The 18,929-nt window shown below is 43.8% G+C and overlaps 1 protein-coding gene across 2 annotated transcripts; it reads left to right on the top strand.

The window, feature by feature from the left end:
• Nucleotides 1-5,273: 5,273 nt before the first annotated feature.
• LOC307206470 (uncharacterized protein) lies at nt 5,274-18,898 on the top strand. Of its 2 annotated transcripts, XM_079959781.1 has the most exons (7): nt 5,274-5,821; nt 8,092-8,218; nt 9,700-9,813; nt 10,301-10,414; nt 11,557-11,658; nt 13,600-13,689; nt 15,879-18,898. In XM_079959781.1, the coding sequence occupies exons 1-7, from the start codon at nt 5,615-5,617 to the stop codon at nt 17,831-17,833; spliced, it is 2,709 nt and encodes a 902-aa protein (XP_079815907.1). In that variant the 5' UTR covers nt 5,274-5,614; the 3' UTR covers nt 17,834-18,898. The 2 variants fall into 2 exon arrangements, with proteins under 2 accessions (XP_079815907.1, XP_079815908.1); XM_079959782.1 differs by lacking the exon at nt 10,301-10,414.
• The last annotated feature ends 31 nt before the right edge of the window (nt 18,899-18,929 follow it).

Raw genomic sequence — 18,929 nt, 5'->3', positions numbered from 1 at the left:
CCCTGGGCTGTTTTTAAAACGTTTAGTGCTGGATATTTTCCAATTTGTTTGGGATTTTTTTTTAGTTGAAATTTGTAATATAATTTCAATATATGTTGCATTTTAATCTGACTAGCTGCCTTTTACGCTAACGTGATTTTTTTTCTTTGTATTTTTATGTTGTGAACCGCTCCAAGATCTACCAGTGAAGGGCAGCGTAAAAATTCAATTAAAAAATAAATGAAAGAAAAGATAGAGGGAAAAAATGTTTAAATTAATAAGTGGTGAGAGCTTGAAAGGTTTTTTATAATTTTCACCCAGAAGAGAGATAAAAAATTGCAGATGTGCGCTGAAGAGAAGAACAGAAATGATAGAAAATGAGATAAGGTGGACATTTCAATGGGTGGGAACGGCTGTTATCCTCAACACAAGTCCTACTGAAGAGCACATAAATAATGCCCTGTTATTAACTTATTACGTCTCTAATCTTGCTCTCCTACAAGGAACTCAAGGCGGGCGACATTGCATCCTCGTCCCCAATTTCTCCTCTCAACAACCCTGAAAGGTAGTCTAGTCTTAGAGAAGGGTCTGTCCAAAGGCTGACTTCATGTCTTGAGTGGGAATTTGAATCTAGGTCTCCTCGCTCCTAATTCAGCCCTCTAACCTAGACAGCATCTTAAAAAGCAGAGACACCACCTTGCTGACAAAGGTCCGTATAGTTAAAGCTATGGTTTTCCCAGTAGTGATGTATGGAAGTGAGAGCTGGACCATAAAGAAGACTGATCGCCGAAGAATTGATGCTTTTGAATTATGGCGCTGGAGGAGACTCTTGAGAGTCCCATGGACTGCAAAGCAATCAAACCTCTCCATTCTGAAGAAAATCAGCCCTGATTGCTCACTAGAAGGACAGATCCTGAAGCTGAGGCTCCAATACTTTGGCCACCTCATGAGAAGAGAAAACCCTGATGTTGGCAAAGATGGAGGGCACAAGGAGAAGGGGACGACAGAGGACGAGATGGTTGGACAGTGTTCTCGAAGCTACCAGCATGAGTTTGACCAAACTGCGGGAGGCAGTGGAAGACAGGAGTGCCTGGCGTGCTCTGGTCCATGGGGTCACGAAGAGGCGGACACGACTAAACAACAAAATTTACTTATTACGTCTTTAATCTTGCTCTCCTGCAAGGAGCTCAAGGCGGGCGACATTGCATCCTCGCCCCCAATTCCTCCTCTCAACAACCCTGCAAGGTAAGCCAGTCTTAGAGAAGGGGCTGTCCAAAGGCTGACTTCATGTCTTGAGTGGGAATTTGGATCTAAGTCTCCTCGCTGCTAATTCAGCCCTCTAACCACTACACGACACCGTTTTACAATTGTGTGGCACCTTTGCTTGGGGGAGACGTTGCACTTACGCTTAGGGTCGCTTCCCTGGCGGAAAGGATCCTCGGTCTCTCTGCTCTCCCTTCCGTTGCCGGCTTGAAAGGCACCCTCACCAGGAATCGGGATCCTCAACCGATCCCTTTCTTTTCCTCTTGCGTTTGCGCCAGGAATCCCTACTGCGTCTCCTCGATCACCACCACCGTCTCCTGCGCGCTTGTCTTTTTTTTATTTTATTTCTATTTCCCTTTCTCCTCCTCCAACAGATCGCTCAGTGGGGAGAGCTGGCGGCTTTGCTCTTTGTTTTCCGCTTCCCACCATGTGATCGAAGGAAAGCCGAGAGGAGGGGAGGGGGGGGGGACACAGAAAACCCTCTTGCAAGGCAACCCTCCAAAAAGGGAAAAAAATCCTCCCCCTTGGCGACCTGAGCGCATGGATGGAGCGAGGGTGGATGCGCTTGGCAATTGATTCCTTGGGGCTGCTTGAATTCATTGCCTGCGGGAGTGGGGTTTTTTTGCAATTTTTGTTTGTTTGGTAAAACCCACCACCAATCATATATGCAGGCTTACTCTGAAATAAGTGGAACGGGAGTGGTGGACTCTCCTTACTTGGAGAGTTTTAAGCAGAGGTTGGATGGATGCTTGATTTGGAGGGTTGGACTAGATGACCCTTGGAGTCCCTTCCGACTTTATAATTCTATTATTCTGTTGTGTATTGAGTCAAAGGATTTTATATCTGTATTATTATTGTCTGTATTTGCATTAGGGTAAAGTAACTGCCTTTTGGTTCCAGAGGGTACAGCTACTATTGGTTCATTTAAGCTGCTGTATTTGGATCCTCTGTCTTATTGGTTTCCTCCAAAAGGCAGGACTGTGATTGCCTGATATTGTTCCCTTCAAAATGTATCCTTTCTAGCTAGTTCCCTGTCCCTATAAATGTAGCTCTCCCCTCCTCAAGTCTCAGTCTTGTTGTTTTAATAAAGAAGTGTTACTAGAGAACTGTCTCCAGCAGATTATGTCAAGAGAGCTGAAATCACAAAGCCCACGTCACAACATATTCTATGATTCTAACTCCGTGATTCTAAACCAGGGGTAGGCAAACTAAGGCCCGGGGGCCGGATCCGGCCCAATCACCTCCTAAATCCGGCCCTCGGACGGTCCGGAAATCAGCGTGTTTTTACATGAGTAGAATGTGTCCTTTTATTTAAAATGCATCTCTGGGTTATTTGTGGGGCATGGGAATTCGTTCATCCCCCCCCCCAATATAGTCCGGCCCCCCACAAGGTCTGAGGGACAGTGGACCGGCCCCCTGCTGAAAAAGTATGCTGACCCTTGTTTTAAACCCTTAACTCTGGAGTTGAGGGTTTGTTCCCAGGCAAATGCACAGGGCTGGGTTTCAAGGCTGCCCGCATCCCGAATCTTTTGCGCGCTTACTCGAGAGTAAACCATTGAACTCAGCGAGTCTTTGTAGTAAAAGCACGCAGGATTGAGTTGCTGATCTTTTGGCCCCCGCCCCTTTCTGCTCCCTTTCTTGGCTCTTGCGCAAAGGTGACTTAAGAGAGCCACCTGCTCTCATTCCTCCAGCCTAACTTTGGCAAATATATGTAGAATACAGTGGTACCTCGGGTTACATACGCTTCAGGTTACAGACTCCGCTAATCCAGAAATATTACCTCGGGTCAAGAACTTTGCTTCAGGATGAGAACAGAAATCGTGCTCCGGTGCCGCCACGGCAGCAGCAGCGGGAGGCCCCATTAGCTAAAGTGGTGCTTCAGGTTAAGAACAGTTTCAAGTACAGACTTCCGGAACGAATTAAGTACTTAACCTGAGGTACCACTGTATATGTATTTGGAAACTAAGGTGCAGAGGATGCTGATGACTGGGCTGCTGTCCGTTCAAATTATATTTTAATTGCTGGTTTTAGATACACTGTGATGCATTTTAAGTATTGTTTTTAACCAGTTTGTTATTATTCTGTATTTTATAACTGATGTTGTAAGCCGCCTTGAAACCTGACTTGGCAGGATAAAAATATATTAAATAGAAAATAGATTTAAAAGAAAGAGAGAGGCAGTGGGGTGGAATCCAGGCTGACTTTGAGCTTCTTGGAGGATGAACCTTATTATTTTCTGCCTTCTGCACATCACAACTTCACTTTGCTTTGCGCTTGGTAACTGTTGCCCATTATTTGTTGTTTGCAATGTTCCATGTTATTCCTCTATATCACAGAATCATAGCATTGTAAAGTTTGAAGGGACCCTGGGGATCATCTAGTCCAACCCCCTACAATGCAGGAATATGCAGCTGTCTCAGACAGGGATCGCACTTGTAAACTTAGCAGTACCAGCACCATGCTTTAACCAACTGAGCTATCCATATGTATCCATATATTATAGAAGGGAGCGGGTGATGCTGTGGTCTAAACCACTGGTCCTCTTGATCAGAAGGTCGGTGGTTCAAATCCACACAATGGGGTGAGCTGTTGCTCTGTCCCAGTTTCTGCCAACCTAGCAGTTCGAACGCACACCAGTACAAGTAGATAAATAGATACCGCTGCGGCGGGAAGGTAAAAAGTATTTCTGTGTGCTCTGGTTTCCATCACGGTGTCCCATTGCGCCAGAAGCGGTTTAGTCATGCTGGCCACATGAACTGGAAATCTGTCTGTGGAAAAATGCCGGCTTCCTCAGCCTGAAAGTGAGATGAGTGCCGCAACCCCATAGTCTCCTTTGACTGGACTTAACCGTCCAGGGGTCCTTTACCTTTTCACTTTACCTATTATATGCTTTTACAGTGGTACCTTGGGTTAAGAACTTAATTCGTTCTGGAGGTCCGTTCTTAACCTGAAACTGTTTTTAAACTGAAGCACCACTTTAGCTAATGGGGCCTCCCGCCGCCGCCGCTCAATTTCTGTTCTCATCCTGAAGCAAAGTTCTTAACCTGAAGTACTATTTCTGGGTAAGCAGAGTCTGTAACCTGAAGCATCTGTAACCTGAAGCGTCTGTAACTTGAGGTACCACTGTATTGTTGATTCTTTGGTTTCTAATTGCTATTATATATATAATTTTTTTTTTTTAAAAAATGCAATTATTTTCAATATGTAATACTTTAAAATATGTTTTTAATGGACTTGTGAAATCGCTTTGAGATGTAATATAGGAAGCAGCCCATAAATGAAACGAATGGATGGATAAAACATATTTTTTAAAAAAATCATTAATTGCTTCAGGACCCACCCTCACCCATCTTCCCCCCTCCCCCCCCCAATGTCTCAACAAATGAAACTGATTTGTAAAAATGTTACATGGAAAAATACGAGAGACATTACACATACCGGTACTTCTGTAAAACAAGAAACTCTTTAATTAAAAAAAAGAACAAACAAAAATTTAATTGCTACAGGATATTTCATGGGAAGCCCCTCGTAACTGAAATAAATGCATGTGTGCCTAGCAGGAGCCTTGCCACTGAGAGGCACTCCATCTGAGGACATAGCACAGATGATGGATTTGCACTGCCAGGGATCTGGTGTGGCCTCAGTCACATGGCGGGAAGCGGAAAAGCAGGCGCACAGGTCAGCACAGGCAGTCAGGAGAAGGAGAAGCGGTGCAACATCAAAAGGAGCACTTCCAAAACATCAACCCGCATAATAAAGGGAACGGCTGGTCAGGGATGCAGCTGAGCAGGGAGTGATCTGCTGGTGAGAGAGGGAAAAGGGGGTGAAGTGTGGTGGACGGCGGGGGGGGGGGGAGAGATCCACATATCTAGACACCCCCAGTATTGTAAATTTGTGCATTGGAAAAATAATCTCCTGAGGCTTCTGTCTCAAAGGGGGAAAGGATTTTAAATGTCCTCTGCATTTATATTTTTTCCACTTTGGACTAGACTAGAGGCACATGGTAGATGTGTGGTGTGATGTGGTGTGTGTGTGTGTGTGTGTGTGTTATTCCTGAGCCCATGCTCTAAGGCAGGGGTTGCCAACCCTGAAGAAACCTTGACTGGTGTTCAGTTTTTTAAGTTGGCGCTAGACAGCACAGCAACTAACGAAAGAAAAGCACTTTGCACATGCATAGAAGCCTATGTGTAGCTGCTCGCTCCATATATCCTTGGCCTGAGCACCCCCACAAAAAATGCGGGAACTAAAGACCTGTGAGCTCAGGCTCCAGTGAAACCCTGCGGTCTGCCTCCTTAACTGCTCCCAACTGCCATGGTTCAAAAAACCAACATCCTTGGAATAGAATCCCTGGCCGTTGTTTTTACCTTTCCTCATGGACTCAAGCTTGACTCGTCACCTGTTGCAAGATCCCTGTTGCAATACGACCACCTCACTTTTCCCACCATCCATTTGGGTTGACACTTTTATATCTATGGAGGGCACAGCCCCATGTAACCTTGTCACTTTTCCAGGTCTCGCAGGAGCATCGTCCCCACCTCTGAGGGAAGCGGAAGCAGCAATGGACACACAGCTGCCTCAGGTACGGGGCGGGGGGGGGGGGCTGGGGCTGGGTGTGGGATACCTGGGAGAGGGGCAACTCCTGTATTGAGAGACCTCAGGGCCCAGATTCCTCTGTTCTGGCTGAGTTGAGAGGGGGGTGCCATCGTTCAGCTTCAGCATCCAGGAAGGAAAATTCCTTGGCAAATTCCAAAGCATCTCTTACAGTCAAAGGGATGCAGAAGTAGGACTGGCCCCAGGTTGACTTGTTTTAGTGCTCAAGATCACAGCAAAGTGTTGTTAGTCTTCTGGGATCATGTACTAGAAGTTTGAACTATGAGCTGGAAAGAAAACCCCCAATTCAAATCTCAGGATAGGGCTTAGCTAAATGTGATTTGGGCAGTTCATAGACAGATTCTTGTGCTGGATTTTGGGGTGTGGGGTGTGTTGCAATAGCAGCCAAAGCATATACCCCCCCATGCCAAATAAAGGACCGTGGTGCAGATGGAGGGGGTTTCAGTACAGTGGGACCTCAGGTTACAGACGCTTCAGATTGCAGATGCTTCAGGTTACAGACTCTGCTAACCCAGAAATAGTACCTCAGGTTAAGAACTTTGCTTCAGGATGAGAACAGAAATTGAGCGGCGGCGGCGGGAGGCCCCATTAGCTAAAGTGGTACCTCAGGTTAAGAACAGTTTCAAGTTAAGAATGGACCTCTGGAACGAATTAAGTTCTTAACCCAAGGTACCACTGTATGTTTGGTACATTTCTGCCCTGAGGGTAACTTTGGGAGACAGGGTGATATTAGGACAATGACATTAAGGAGTTAATCCCACCTTCCCCCAGCACTGCCATCCTGATCCAAATTGGCAGGTGCAGGCAACAACACTCATTTTTTAAAAATTGTAGGAGACCCAGTTGTAGGTCTGCCATACTGCTAGCTAGTTGAATACTCAGTGGCCTCAAAAACAACCCACGGTCTGTCTTCTTCTTAAGCTTAGTTTACAGGGTTGTTGTAAGGATTACAGAGGAAATGGGTGAAACCCAACTGAGTCAATCTTGAGGGTACAAGTCAGCGAATTCATCTATATCAGTCAGTCTCCTCTGAGTGTGACTAACAATGGATATTGGCCATTGGACATAGATTGCCTAGCTGTTTTTATTTAGGCAATTTATAAGCTGCCCTTCTTCAAAAGGACTTTCAGTGTGGTGTACAATTTAAAGCAAAACTCACAAAAGTCACAAAAACCAAACAACACTTGTTGCTTCCAGACAGCCTGTTTAGTAAGCATGCCTCCTGATTTGTTTGCAAGATTAGATGACGTGGGCTATTTAATGAGCATTCACACATTTATGGGGAGGTTCGATGCTGCTGCATCAAAGCAAGCATTATCCCACACTTTCCAGTATTTTCCCCATCTTTTTCCTTATTACAAAACATCTGTTCTTTTGGGGGAAGCCAGGTCTCTGTGCAGGACCTACCTGCCAATCAACTATAATTGCGCAATCTGAATTTACCAGTACCTTGGAAGTCGAACGGAATTCGTTCCGGAAGTCCGTTCGACTTCCAAAACGTTCAGAAACCAAAGTGTGGCTTCTGATTGGCTGCAGGAATCTTGCTGCAGCCAATCGGAAGCTGCTGAAGCCGTGCCGGACGTTTGGCTTCTGAAAATCGTCTGAAAACTGGAACACTCACTTCTGAGTTTCAGTAGTTCGGGAGCTGATTTGTTCGTGAGCCAAGGCATTCGAGATCCAAGGTACGACTGTATGTGACTGGATCCCATGCACAAATAGCAGCCACCCAGAATAAGGTTACCAGACGTCCCTGTTTCCTGGGGACAGAACCCGGATGAATGAATTCTATTATTTCGGTCACAGACCAGTTCCAGCCCACATACAATATCAAGGAAGTCATAAAACACAATAGGGATACATTTGAATTTGCAATTAGGTATAACAGGGTATAACAGGGACAATACAGATATAGCAGCAGTTAAAAATATATAAAAATATATAAATTAAAACTTAAGTCACTAACATATAACCTAAAATTATCATTTAAAGCCTTAATCGTGATGATAGCACAGCTTGTTCCCTAAGTTTTATGGCAACCACACCAAATTTGGCTTACAGATCAGTTTCCTGACAAAATCCATCCATTTAGTAGGAAGTTGAAAAGTGTCACCGGATTCATTGAGAAAAATCTGGTAACCTTAGCCCAGAATCATCCCAAGTCATAGTTATCTGTAGCAACAGGGAACTTCGTATTTGCATCACGCTTTCCCTAAATGTTGCTATTTCCTTTCTTTCCAGGGCTGTGTGGCTTTTGAGGATGTGGCTGTGTATTTCACAGAGTGTGAGTGGGCTCTATTGGATACACATGAAAAAGCTTTGTACCGGGACGTCATGCAGGAAAATTATGGGCATGTGGCTTCTTTAGGTATGTTATGTACTGAGTTGAATAGGATCCAAACTGCAGCAGCCTGATTGGTCCTAGGACAATAGGATCCAAATTGCAGCAGTCTGATTGGTCCTAGAACAATAGGATTCAGAATGCAGCAGTCTGATTGGTCCTAGAACAATGCAGCAGTATGATTGGTTGGTAGGAACCACCCAATCATGCTCCAGATATAAGTGAATCCACAACCTGATTGGCTTACAATAGAATTCCAGAATTAGCCAATCATGTGCAGCCCATTGTGTAAATAATGTATATAAAGCAGATACTTTGAGGGGACATGCATTCATTCCTCCTCACCACTATGAGCTGAATAAAGAGCATGAAATCACTTTGCGACTCTGAGTATATTTCAAGGTAAGTGCCCCTTTTCTCAACTTTTGATAGGAAATGTAATTCTCTTCCCTCCCCTCCACCCCTTTCATTCAGAAATTCATTTCAACACACACTTCTGATGGTGTGGGACTTGTTCTAGGAGAGAGGTACTCATATCTTGTAGCATAGAAAGAAAAGTGTTATAACGTGTCTGGTATTAGTACTCTATTAGCTCCTAACACTGAAAAGATATCTTTTGGGGGTGGATGAGCTCTTAGTTGCTTTTCTTATTTGCATTTGCTAATGTATTGAAATTCAATCAAAACAATTTGGGGGGGAAACACATAAAAGACCATCATTAAAATAATAAACTGTAATAGAAAAAATATCTATTAAGATACAGTTCGTTGTCGCGACAACAGCTGCGAGAGTCCTAATAGCACAAGAATGGAAGACTGAAGAAATTCCAGCTAAAGAGTCATGGCAAGAAAAATTGATGGACTATGCAGAACTGTCAAAATCAAAACTGACATATAAGCTACGGGACAAGGATAACTGTGACTTTAAAGATGAATGGGAACCCTTTACAAAGTATTTGAAGACACAACAAAGTAAATTGGACTCCTTGGCAGGTTTTGAATAAACATTCACAAACATTTTATTGATAATAATTAGTTAAATAATTTAAGGATTTATACAACTTTGTAACATGCAGAGAACAGCATTCACAGAGAAACCAAAGACTGGAACTGAGGGAAGTCGGGGTGGGGGTGGGGTTTGTGTGGGAGGGTGGGGGGAGGGAGTAAAATGGGAGTGAAATTAAGGATGACATGTTTTTAGATAATATGTTTTGTTTAAATCTTTAATAAAAATGATACAAAAAAGGGGGGGGAGACACAGTTCGTAAAAAACAATAGAAACTTTAAATACAGGCTCGTTGAGTGAACTTGCCCTGTGCTGATGTCAAATCCTTAATTCCCCGCAATTTCTTCTTCTTTATTTTTCCGTAATTTTTTTATGGAATTATTTGGTAGCCAGTGCAGTCATGCCAAAATTGGTGTTATATGTTCTGACAATCATGCTCTCGGCAGAACCATCTTTGAAGGCAGCCCCGCATATTACTTGAGTTTCTTCTGTTCCCTGGCCAGGTTTTCGAGTTGTCAAACCAAACTTGATCTCCCAGCTTGAGCAAGAGGAGGACCCATGGATCCCAGACCAGCCAATTGTGGAGGAAAAGGAGATCATTTTGGAGCCTGACACAGGTGGGGAAGCTGAGACACCACCCCAATACACATTGAATCCAGTATAAAGGGACCCCTGACTGTTAGGGTTGCAGTGCTCATCTCGCTTTACTGGCCGAGGGAGCCGGCATACAGCTTCCAGGTCATGTGGCCAGCATGACTAAGCCGCTTCTGACGAACCAGAGCAGTGCACAGAAACACGGTTTACCTTCCCGCCGGAGCGGTACCTATTTATCTACTTGCACTTTGACGTGCTTTCAAACTGCTAGGTTGGCAGGAGCAGGGACCGAGCAATCGGAGCTCACCCTGTCGCGGGGATTCGAACCGCCGACCTTCTCTGATCGGGAAGTCCTAGGCTCTGTGGTTTAGACCACAGCGCCACCCGCGTCCCTGAATCCAATATACATTGGGCTAAACTCTGGAACACAATTTTGGGTTCTGCCCCTGTCTAGAGTGATGAAATGTCCCTCTTAACCATACTCTTTCTCACATATTTCCTGTGAACCAGAGATTCCTGGTGTGATAATAAAGCTGGAAGAAGAAGAAGAAGAAGATGAAGAAGAAAAAGAAGAGGAGCAGCAGCTTTGGGTTCTGGACCACCAGTGGCAAAAGACCTTCCCAGGTACAGTGGTGCTTCGCAAGACGAAAAGAATCCGTTCCGCGATTCTCTTCGTCTAGCGGTTTTTTCGTCTTGCGAAGCAAGCCCATTGACGGCTTAGCGGATTAGCGGCTTTTAGCAGCTTAGCAGCTTAGCGGATCAGCTGATAAGCGGCTTAGAAAAAGGGGGGGGAAAGGAAAAAAAAGTCGGAAAAACTCGCAAGACATTTCGTCTTGCGAAGCAAGCCCATAGGGAAATTCGTTTTGCGAAGCGCCTCCAAAACGGAAAACCCTTTCGTCTAGCGGGTTTTCCGTCTTGCGAGGCGTTCGTCTTGCGGGGCACCACTGTACTGCCAAATCAGGTAAGGGGTGGAAATTAGGATCAAGAGGATGGCCGGACGGTGCATTGCTTTAACGTGATGCAAATAATAAAGAGGATGCAAGATGAACAAACACCAGTGAAAGTCAGCATTAATAATAATAATACAGGGGTACCTCAGATTAAGTACTTAATTCGTTCCGGAGGTCCGTACTTAACCTGAAACTGTTCTTAACCTGAAGCACCACTTTAGCTATTGGGGCCTCCTGCTGCCGCTGCGCCGCCAGAGCATGATTTTTGTTCTCATTCTGAAGTAAAGTTCTTAACCTGAAGCACTATTTCTGGGTTAGCGGCGTCTGTAGCCTGAAGTGTATGTAACCTGAAGCGTATGTAACCCGAGGTACCACTGTAATAATAGTAATAACCACAATAAGAAACATCCTAAAAAATAATAAAATAGTGAGCGTTAAAAAACAAAAACAAAATCCAGGCGGAGGACCACAAATAGTTATGGTAAGATAGCAATTGCATCCATCCTCCAAGGGCTAAATTGGAAAGTGTTGATGACCTTCTGCTACAGCGTTGAGAATGGGGAAGACGAACTTCCCTAGGCAGCTTACAACCAGATTACAAATCAGGGGAGGGATCTGATAAGTCAAATGATAAGTAACTCTTGAACAAAACTCTTGCCTTGCAGCGGGGCTCGACTAGATGACCCTCAGGGTCCCTTCCAACTCTGCAGTTCTGTTCTGATTCTCTAGTGGTGCTCTGCATCTGAGGTAGGCTGTTGGAATTTTGCACCTGAACACTTCGTTTTACCTCTCCTTTCCCTACCCCCTTTGATTCAGGATTTCCCGACCTCGTGATAAAGCAAGAACAAGAAGAGGAGCCCTGCATCCCAGAACACCCAGGAGCTGACGAAAATGTGAATGCTGCTGGAGATCAGTCAGGTGTGGTAACAGTTCTTCTGATCTGGGGTTCACCACCAGGTCTCGATGATCCTTAATTTTAAAGGGTTTACGTGGGCATTTCTACCCAGGGCCCTCACTCCTGCTCTGCAGGTGCACAAGGCGATCGTGGGAACATAGCAAGCTTCTCTCCCATCCTAACTCAGACCATTCCTCCACTCCCTTTGCCCAGCTCAGTATTTTCTCCTCTGATCAGCAGTATTTCTCCAGGGGCACAGCCTGGGTTCTTTTTCAGACCTATTGGGGACATAGCTGTCAAGCGTCCCTTATTTGGCGGGAAAGTCCCTTATCCCAGCGCTGTGTCCCGCTGCTGTCCCTTATTGATGATGTCCCTTAAATTTCCCGGGTTTCAAAGGAAACAGCTCCTCTCCCTCCCTCCCTGCCGGCCAGGGAGGAGGGAGGCTCCAACTGTGTTGCTTGGCTGCGTTGCTCACCCAATAAGGAGTCTAAGAATGACTGGAGGGTGGAGCTTGCATGCCTTGTGCCAATCAAATCAGCCGCATTGTCTGGGGACTCCCCTTTGCTCAGCAGAGAGGTGACGGTGGTTTCCCTTGCTTCATCCCCTTTGCCGGGTTGCTGCGCTATGGGAACCACCGCTTGAGGCTTCGTTTGGCTTCTGGTTGACTAAAATCCCTTATTTTGGCTGCTGATCCCTTATTTTCGAGGCTGCTGGTCCCTTATTTTCAAATCTGTAAGTTGACAGCTATGATTGGGGATGACTAGGACTGTACCTGAGAACTTTCTCCATAAAGACTGGGATGATACAGTCCCTTTCGCACCAGGCCGTCCTGGGTCCTTGCAACCTGGAACTGTCCAGATGTTTCAGCCCCTGCCAGCACAACTGGAGCTTGGCCTAGGAAACAAACCTGATCTAAAAGTCTTAAAAGGCACGGCTGCCAGACTTTTATATGCACAAAAATGGAAGGGCACATCATTACTAACAATGGAAGAATGGCTGTTAAAACTGACAGACTTAGCTGAGATGGCGAAGCTGATGTGTTTGATCAGAGAAAAGGCACTTAAAAAAAAATATTAGAAATTTCAGCACAATAATTTTAACAAAAATACATCATCCACATTGGTTCCCCCCTCCATTTTCCTCCCCCCCTAAACAAAAAACCCAACCTCCCCCCACCCCTGGACTTCCCTCAACTCCTTTCTCTGGTTTCTCAACACATCTTTCTGTCTGCATGTTATAAAATTGTAAAGATCCTCATATTATCTATCTATGTATTACAATAAAGAGTTTGTGAATGTTTATTCAAAACCTGCCAAAGAGTCCAGTTCATTTTGTTGCTTCTTCAAATATTTCATAAAAGGTTCCCATTCATCTTTAAAATCACAGTTATCCTTGTCACGTAGTCTGTGTGTCAGTTTTGCCAATTCCGCATAGTCCATCAGTTTTTCTTGCCACAGTTCTTTCGTCAGCATTTCCTCATTCTTCCATCCTTGTGCTATAAGACTCTTGCTGCCCTTGTTGCGTACAGAGAGAAAAGGCACTTTTGTTAAAGATTGGAAACGTCTCTTAGACTTTTTGTGTGAAAAAGACAATGATGATTCAAGATAACGTTTGTTTATAGAAAGTGGCTTTGTTGGGTGTTATATTGGATTGGACAAAGTGAATATTGTTTTTACATAGCAGACAGATGAAGAATAAGAAGTTCTTTATTTTCTATATCTTATTCTCCTATCTTTCTCTTTTACCCTCTTTTCTACTTTTTAAATTTTCTTTCTTTTTCTTTCTCTCCCCCACACCTTTTGTGATTTTATTGTATCTAGATAAAAGTCTTGGTTTGTTTTTTAAAAAGGGAGATGATAATAAGCTTTGTATTTTTCTCTGTAAGCCTTAATAAAATTTATTTTTTAAAAATAAAAGTCTTAAAAAATTATAAAACCTTCTCTGATCTCCTTCCTCCCAAACAGGATTTCCTGGTATAATAATAAAGCTGGAACTGAAAGGAGAGACCTGGGCCCAAGATTTCCAAGAAACTGAGGAAAGGGCAGCTGTTTCAGGTGAGGCACACCACAGTGCCAGCAGCAGGAAACAGGAAGAACCTTGGCAGGAAGCTAGTCTCCACTTGCCAGATGAAAATATGGTGCCTGAGACACTAAGAAAAGGCTAAAGCAGGGGGTAGGCAATCTAAGGCCCGGGGGCCAGATGTGGCCCAATCGCCTTCTCAATCCGGCCCACGGATGGTCCGGGAATCAGCCTGTTTTCACATGAGTAGAATGTGTGCTTTTATTTAAAATGCATCTCTGGGTTATTTGTGGGGCATAGGAATTCGTTCATTTCCCCCCCCCAAAAAAAAAATATAATCCGGCCCCCCACATGGTCTGAGGGACAGTGGACCAGCCCCCTGCTGAAAAGGTTTGCTGACCCCTGGGCTAAAGTGATATACCATCCTTGTGCCTTTTCCCTTTTGGGTGCCAGGACAGAGAGGGGACAAGATCTGCCACGCCCGTTTATTATTGTTATTATTTCTTTGTTTATTAAATTTGCATGCCACCCTTCATCAGTAGATCTCAGGGTGATTCACAGCATAAAATTACAATATTAAAAACCACAGAATACATAAGAAAAATAAGGGGTGGGGGAACAAACCAATAATAATAATAATAATATATATATATATTTGTATCCCGTCCTCCCTGGTCAAAACTGGGCTCAGAGCAGCTAGCATCATATAAATAAGACAACATGCAAAATACAACATGCAAATAAAATAACATTCAACATTCATTAAAATAATATAGAATAATATTAAATATCAGCATTTCAAATGAAACAGAAATCCACTCTTAACAGTCACAATAAGTAATTTCTAAACTCCAATCAATAAAACGCAGCAAACCACAGTGCACAACATAATGCAATACAAAATGAGAAGCAGAGACTGGAGGGTGGGGCAAGGCAGGTGGAAAGAGGCCTTGCCTGATGAAGTGTCTTTCCTCACTGTCTCCCCCCTCTTCCCACATTTAAAAGGGCTTTGGGTGCCAATCAGCCAAAGGCCTGGTTGAAGAGGAACATTTCTGCTTGGCCCCCAAAGGTGTATAATGAAGGTGCCAGGTGAGCCTCCTTGGGGAGAGAATTGCACCTTCTTTTCGTCTTGGAAGTTCCAGTCAAACTGCACTGGCAGCATCCATCAAAGTGAGGATCCCTTCTGGTTTTCTCTAAAGATCTGCTCATAAGGTGTAGAAAAGCTGTACAGAAAGGATATCCATAACCATCACTGTTTGGTCAGGTTCGGGGCTTTATTTCAGCTGGAACTCGCCAGAACTCGGTTCTGGCTTCTCTCAGTTGGGCACCATTGCCATTACAGTGGTACCTCAGGTTACAGACGCTTCAGGTTACAGACTCCGCTAACTCAGAAATAGTAGCACCTTAAAGACCAACTAAGTTAGTTCTTGGTATGAGCTTTCGTGTGCATGCACACTTCTTCAGATACACTGAAACAGAAGTCACCAGACCCTTCTATACAGTGAGAAGGTGGGGGGGTATTACTCAGAAGGGTGGTGGGATTGGGTGATTGGCAGATAGCTGTCAATCACCCAATCAATCAACCCAGTCAATCAGCTATCTGCCAATCACCCAACCCCACCACCCTTCTGAGTAATACCCCTCCCCACCTTCTCACTATATAGAAGGGTCTGGTGACTTCTGTTTCAGTGTATCTGAAGAAGTGTGCATGCACACGAAAGCTCATACCAAGAACTGACTTAGTTGGTCTTTAAGGTGCTACTGGAAGGAATTTTTTTATTTTGTTTTGACTATGGCAGACCAACACGGCTACCTATCTGTAATCAGAAATAGTAGCTTGGGCTAAGAACTTTGCTTCAGGATGAGAACAGAAATCATGTGGCAGTGGCGCAGCGGCAGCGGGAGGTCCCATTAGCTAAAGTGGTACCTCAGGTTAAGAACAGTTTCAGGTTAAGAACGGACCCCCGGAACGAATTAAGTTCTTAACCTGAGGTACCACTGTATAAGTAAACAAGGGAGGTGTTCATGGTGAGTTCTGGTACCTCTTTTTCTATAAAAATAGCATTGGTCTGGTTGTCCCTTATGGAAGCCAAATTACATATCTTTATCAAGTAAACAAAACAGCGAATTGCCACACGTTTCGGTTGATGACTTCTTTCCTCAGGAGACAAACTAAGGCAATATATCTCTTACTGCTATCACAATTCTCTGTTTATCCGAACAGGCAATGGGTACATGAAAGAGGAAGGCCACTTCCCACTGGAAAGCACTCACCAAGTGGCAACGGATGAGACACTCTTGGGAACTGCCAAGGAGAGAATCTTCCAGTATCCAAAGAAGGCCGAGGTCTCTGTGAAAGAAGGCCAAGCCGAGAGGCACCAAGGAAATGCCTCTGGAAAGAGAGTGGGAAAGACTTTATCTCATGGGGGAAGCGGCGTCAATGAAACCAAACTCCAGAAGAGAATCCATAAGTCTGGGAGAATGCTTAAAAAAGGAGAGGAACCATATAAATACCTAGATGACGATAAGAGATCTGGTTGGAGATATTACCTGATGACCCATGGGAAGAGCCACGCAGGAGAGAAACTATATACATGCTTAGTCTGTGGGAAAAGATTCTTTCGGAGATCACATCTTATTAGACACAAGCTAAATCATACAGGGGAGAAACCATATACGTGTTCAGTCTGCGGGAAAAGCTTCAATCAAAGATCCCATCTTATTAGCCATGAAAGGACCCATACAGGGGAAAAACCGTACCCATGCTCTGTCTGTGGTAAAAACCTGAGTCGTAAGGCACTCCTTATAAGACATGAGAGAATTCATATGGGAGAGAAGCCTTACAAGTGCTCTGAGTGTGGTAAAAGCTTCTGTCAGAGCTCTGGGCTTGTTGCGCACAAGATTACCCACACAGGAGAGAAACCATATGCGTGTTCAGTCTGTGGGAAAAGCTTTAGTCGCAAAGCAAGCCTTATCAGACATGAGAGAATTCATATGGGAGAGAAACCATATACATGTCCAGTCTGTGGTAAAAACTTCAGCCAGTGCTCCGGCCTCCTTCAGCATGAAAGAATTCATACAGGAGAGATCCCGTATAAGTGTTCTATCTGCGGGAAAAGTTTCAGTCGTAAAGACTGCCTTCTGGGACACAAGGGAACCCATACGGGAGAAAAACCATATTCATGCTCTATCTGTGGGAAAAGCTTCAATTGGAAAAGTTACCTGGCTGTCCATGAGAGAAGCCATAATGAAGAAAAGTCCTATATATGCGCAATCTGTGGGAAAAACTTCAACCAAAGATCCAATCTTCTTAGCCATGAAAAAACTCATACACAAGAAAAAACGTACACGTGTTCTATCTGTGGTAAAAGCTTCATTCACAAAGTAAGCCTTATTAGACATGAACGAGTCCATACTGGAGAGACACCCTATAAATGTTCGGTATGTGGAAAAGGGTGCAGCGGGAGAACTAATCTTATTTCACACGAAAGAACTCACACGGAAGAAAGGCCTTATGCCTGCTCTTTCTGTGGTAAAAGTTTCAAGCAAAGATCCAACCTCACGAGCCACGAAAGAATTCACACTGGAGAAACTCCCTTTATGTGCTCAGTCTGTGGTAAAAGCTTCAGCTGTAAAGCAAATCTTCTTGGACACATGAGAACGCACACAGGGGAGAAACCGTATTCGTGCTCAGTTTGCAGGAAAAGCTTTGGTAATAAATCACAAGTGGTCATACACGAGAGGATTCATACGGGGGAAAAACCATACACCTGCTCAGTCTGTGGGAAAAGATTCAAACACAGAACGAGCTACACCGAACACCAAAAAATCCACACGCAGGAGAAACCGTACACCTGCTCGGTCTGTAGCAGAAGCTTCAGTCGTAAGGAGCACCTGATTATTCATGGGAGAATCCACACCGGAGAGAAGCCATATTCATGCTCAGTCTGTGAGAAGAGTTTCAAGCAAAAGTCAAGCCTTACTTCACATGAGAGAAGCCACACAGGAGAGAAACCACATACATGCTCAGTCTGCGGTAAAAGTTTCAATCGACGGTCAAACCTTATTCATCATGAGAGAATTCACACGGGAGAAAAACCACACCAATGCACCGTCTGTGATAAAAGTTTCCGGAGTAAAGCATACCTGAGGAGACATGAGAAAATCCATGCGAGATAAGGCAATCCATATGGGAGGTGGGACAGCGATATGGGGAGTGAAAACTGAAGTTGGAAAAAGGTTTAAATAGAAAGAAATTATATATATATATATGTAACTCTAAATCACAGTATAGCACTATAGGAATGAGTCTGCATGGCCGGCAAAAAGAGTTTGAAAAATTACACTTTGTTTGTTTTTTTACTGTCCACAGTTACTTAATTTGTCCAAGGCAAGAACTGTTAGCTCTTAACTATGGTTTTTAGGGAGATATGCTAAGATCGTAAACCACAGTTTGTTCAGCTTATTTCCCTGAACCAGTTAAGATTAACCACAGTTTACTTAGGTTCAAATTTCACCTCGGCTGAAAATGGAAGGAAAGCTTCCCAGATTCTCCTTGTGGCTGCTCCGGAGGAGAGGAGTGAGGGAAAGCAGTGAGCCCCAAAGTTTGTGCATGTAACACTAAACTATAGTTTGGCATTATGTGTGACACAGGCCACTGAATATAAGAGCTCCAGTTCTGTCAAAAATATCAGTCGCATCCTGCCTCTTTGGCAACAACTTGGAGCATTAACTCTGGAGCAAATACAAAAAAAGTCAAGGTTTGCAACGAATCTCATAACCGTATCTCATGTTCCATAAATCTCATTTATCTCAAAACCGTATCTCATGTTCCATAAATAAAAAGCAAATATTAGGACAAAGCATTAAGAGGAAAAATCAGGATGAAGACAAAGGCATATGCTGAAATGATATATACCATATTAAATAATGAAATTTTCCCCAAAGAGATCTGTAGTGCTTTGCCTACAGTGTAATTGTACATACATTTCAGGACTGATAATATTTATGGTCCATGAACTGTTTCAGTTCCGTAACAGCAAAACTTCTATTTGATGTATGCACCCTTCTAATAACACATCCTGCTTCTTGCCCTGTTTATTAACACTGAATTCTCGAAGCTTTTTATTTTAGCTATAAAATATTCTGATGCAGAGTTTATAAAAAGCATTGTTTTGTTTTACTTTGACTAAATCTGTCTTGGAGTCACTTATGTAACTTATTAAATAAAGTGTTTGACAATTATGTATTTTGTGATCTAGCCACTGTGGAACCT

The sequence above is a fragment of the Podarcis cretensis genome, assembly GCF_951804945.1.
Source record: "Podarcis cretensis genome assembly, chromosome: 2".
Taxonomy (NCBI): Eukaryota; Metazoa; Chordata; class Lepidosauria; order Squamata; family Lacertidae; genus Podarcis; species Podarcis cretensis.
Note: the sequence above shows the minus strand (reverse complement) of the source record. Positions and strands in the feature narration are given on the sequence as shown.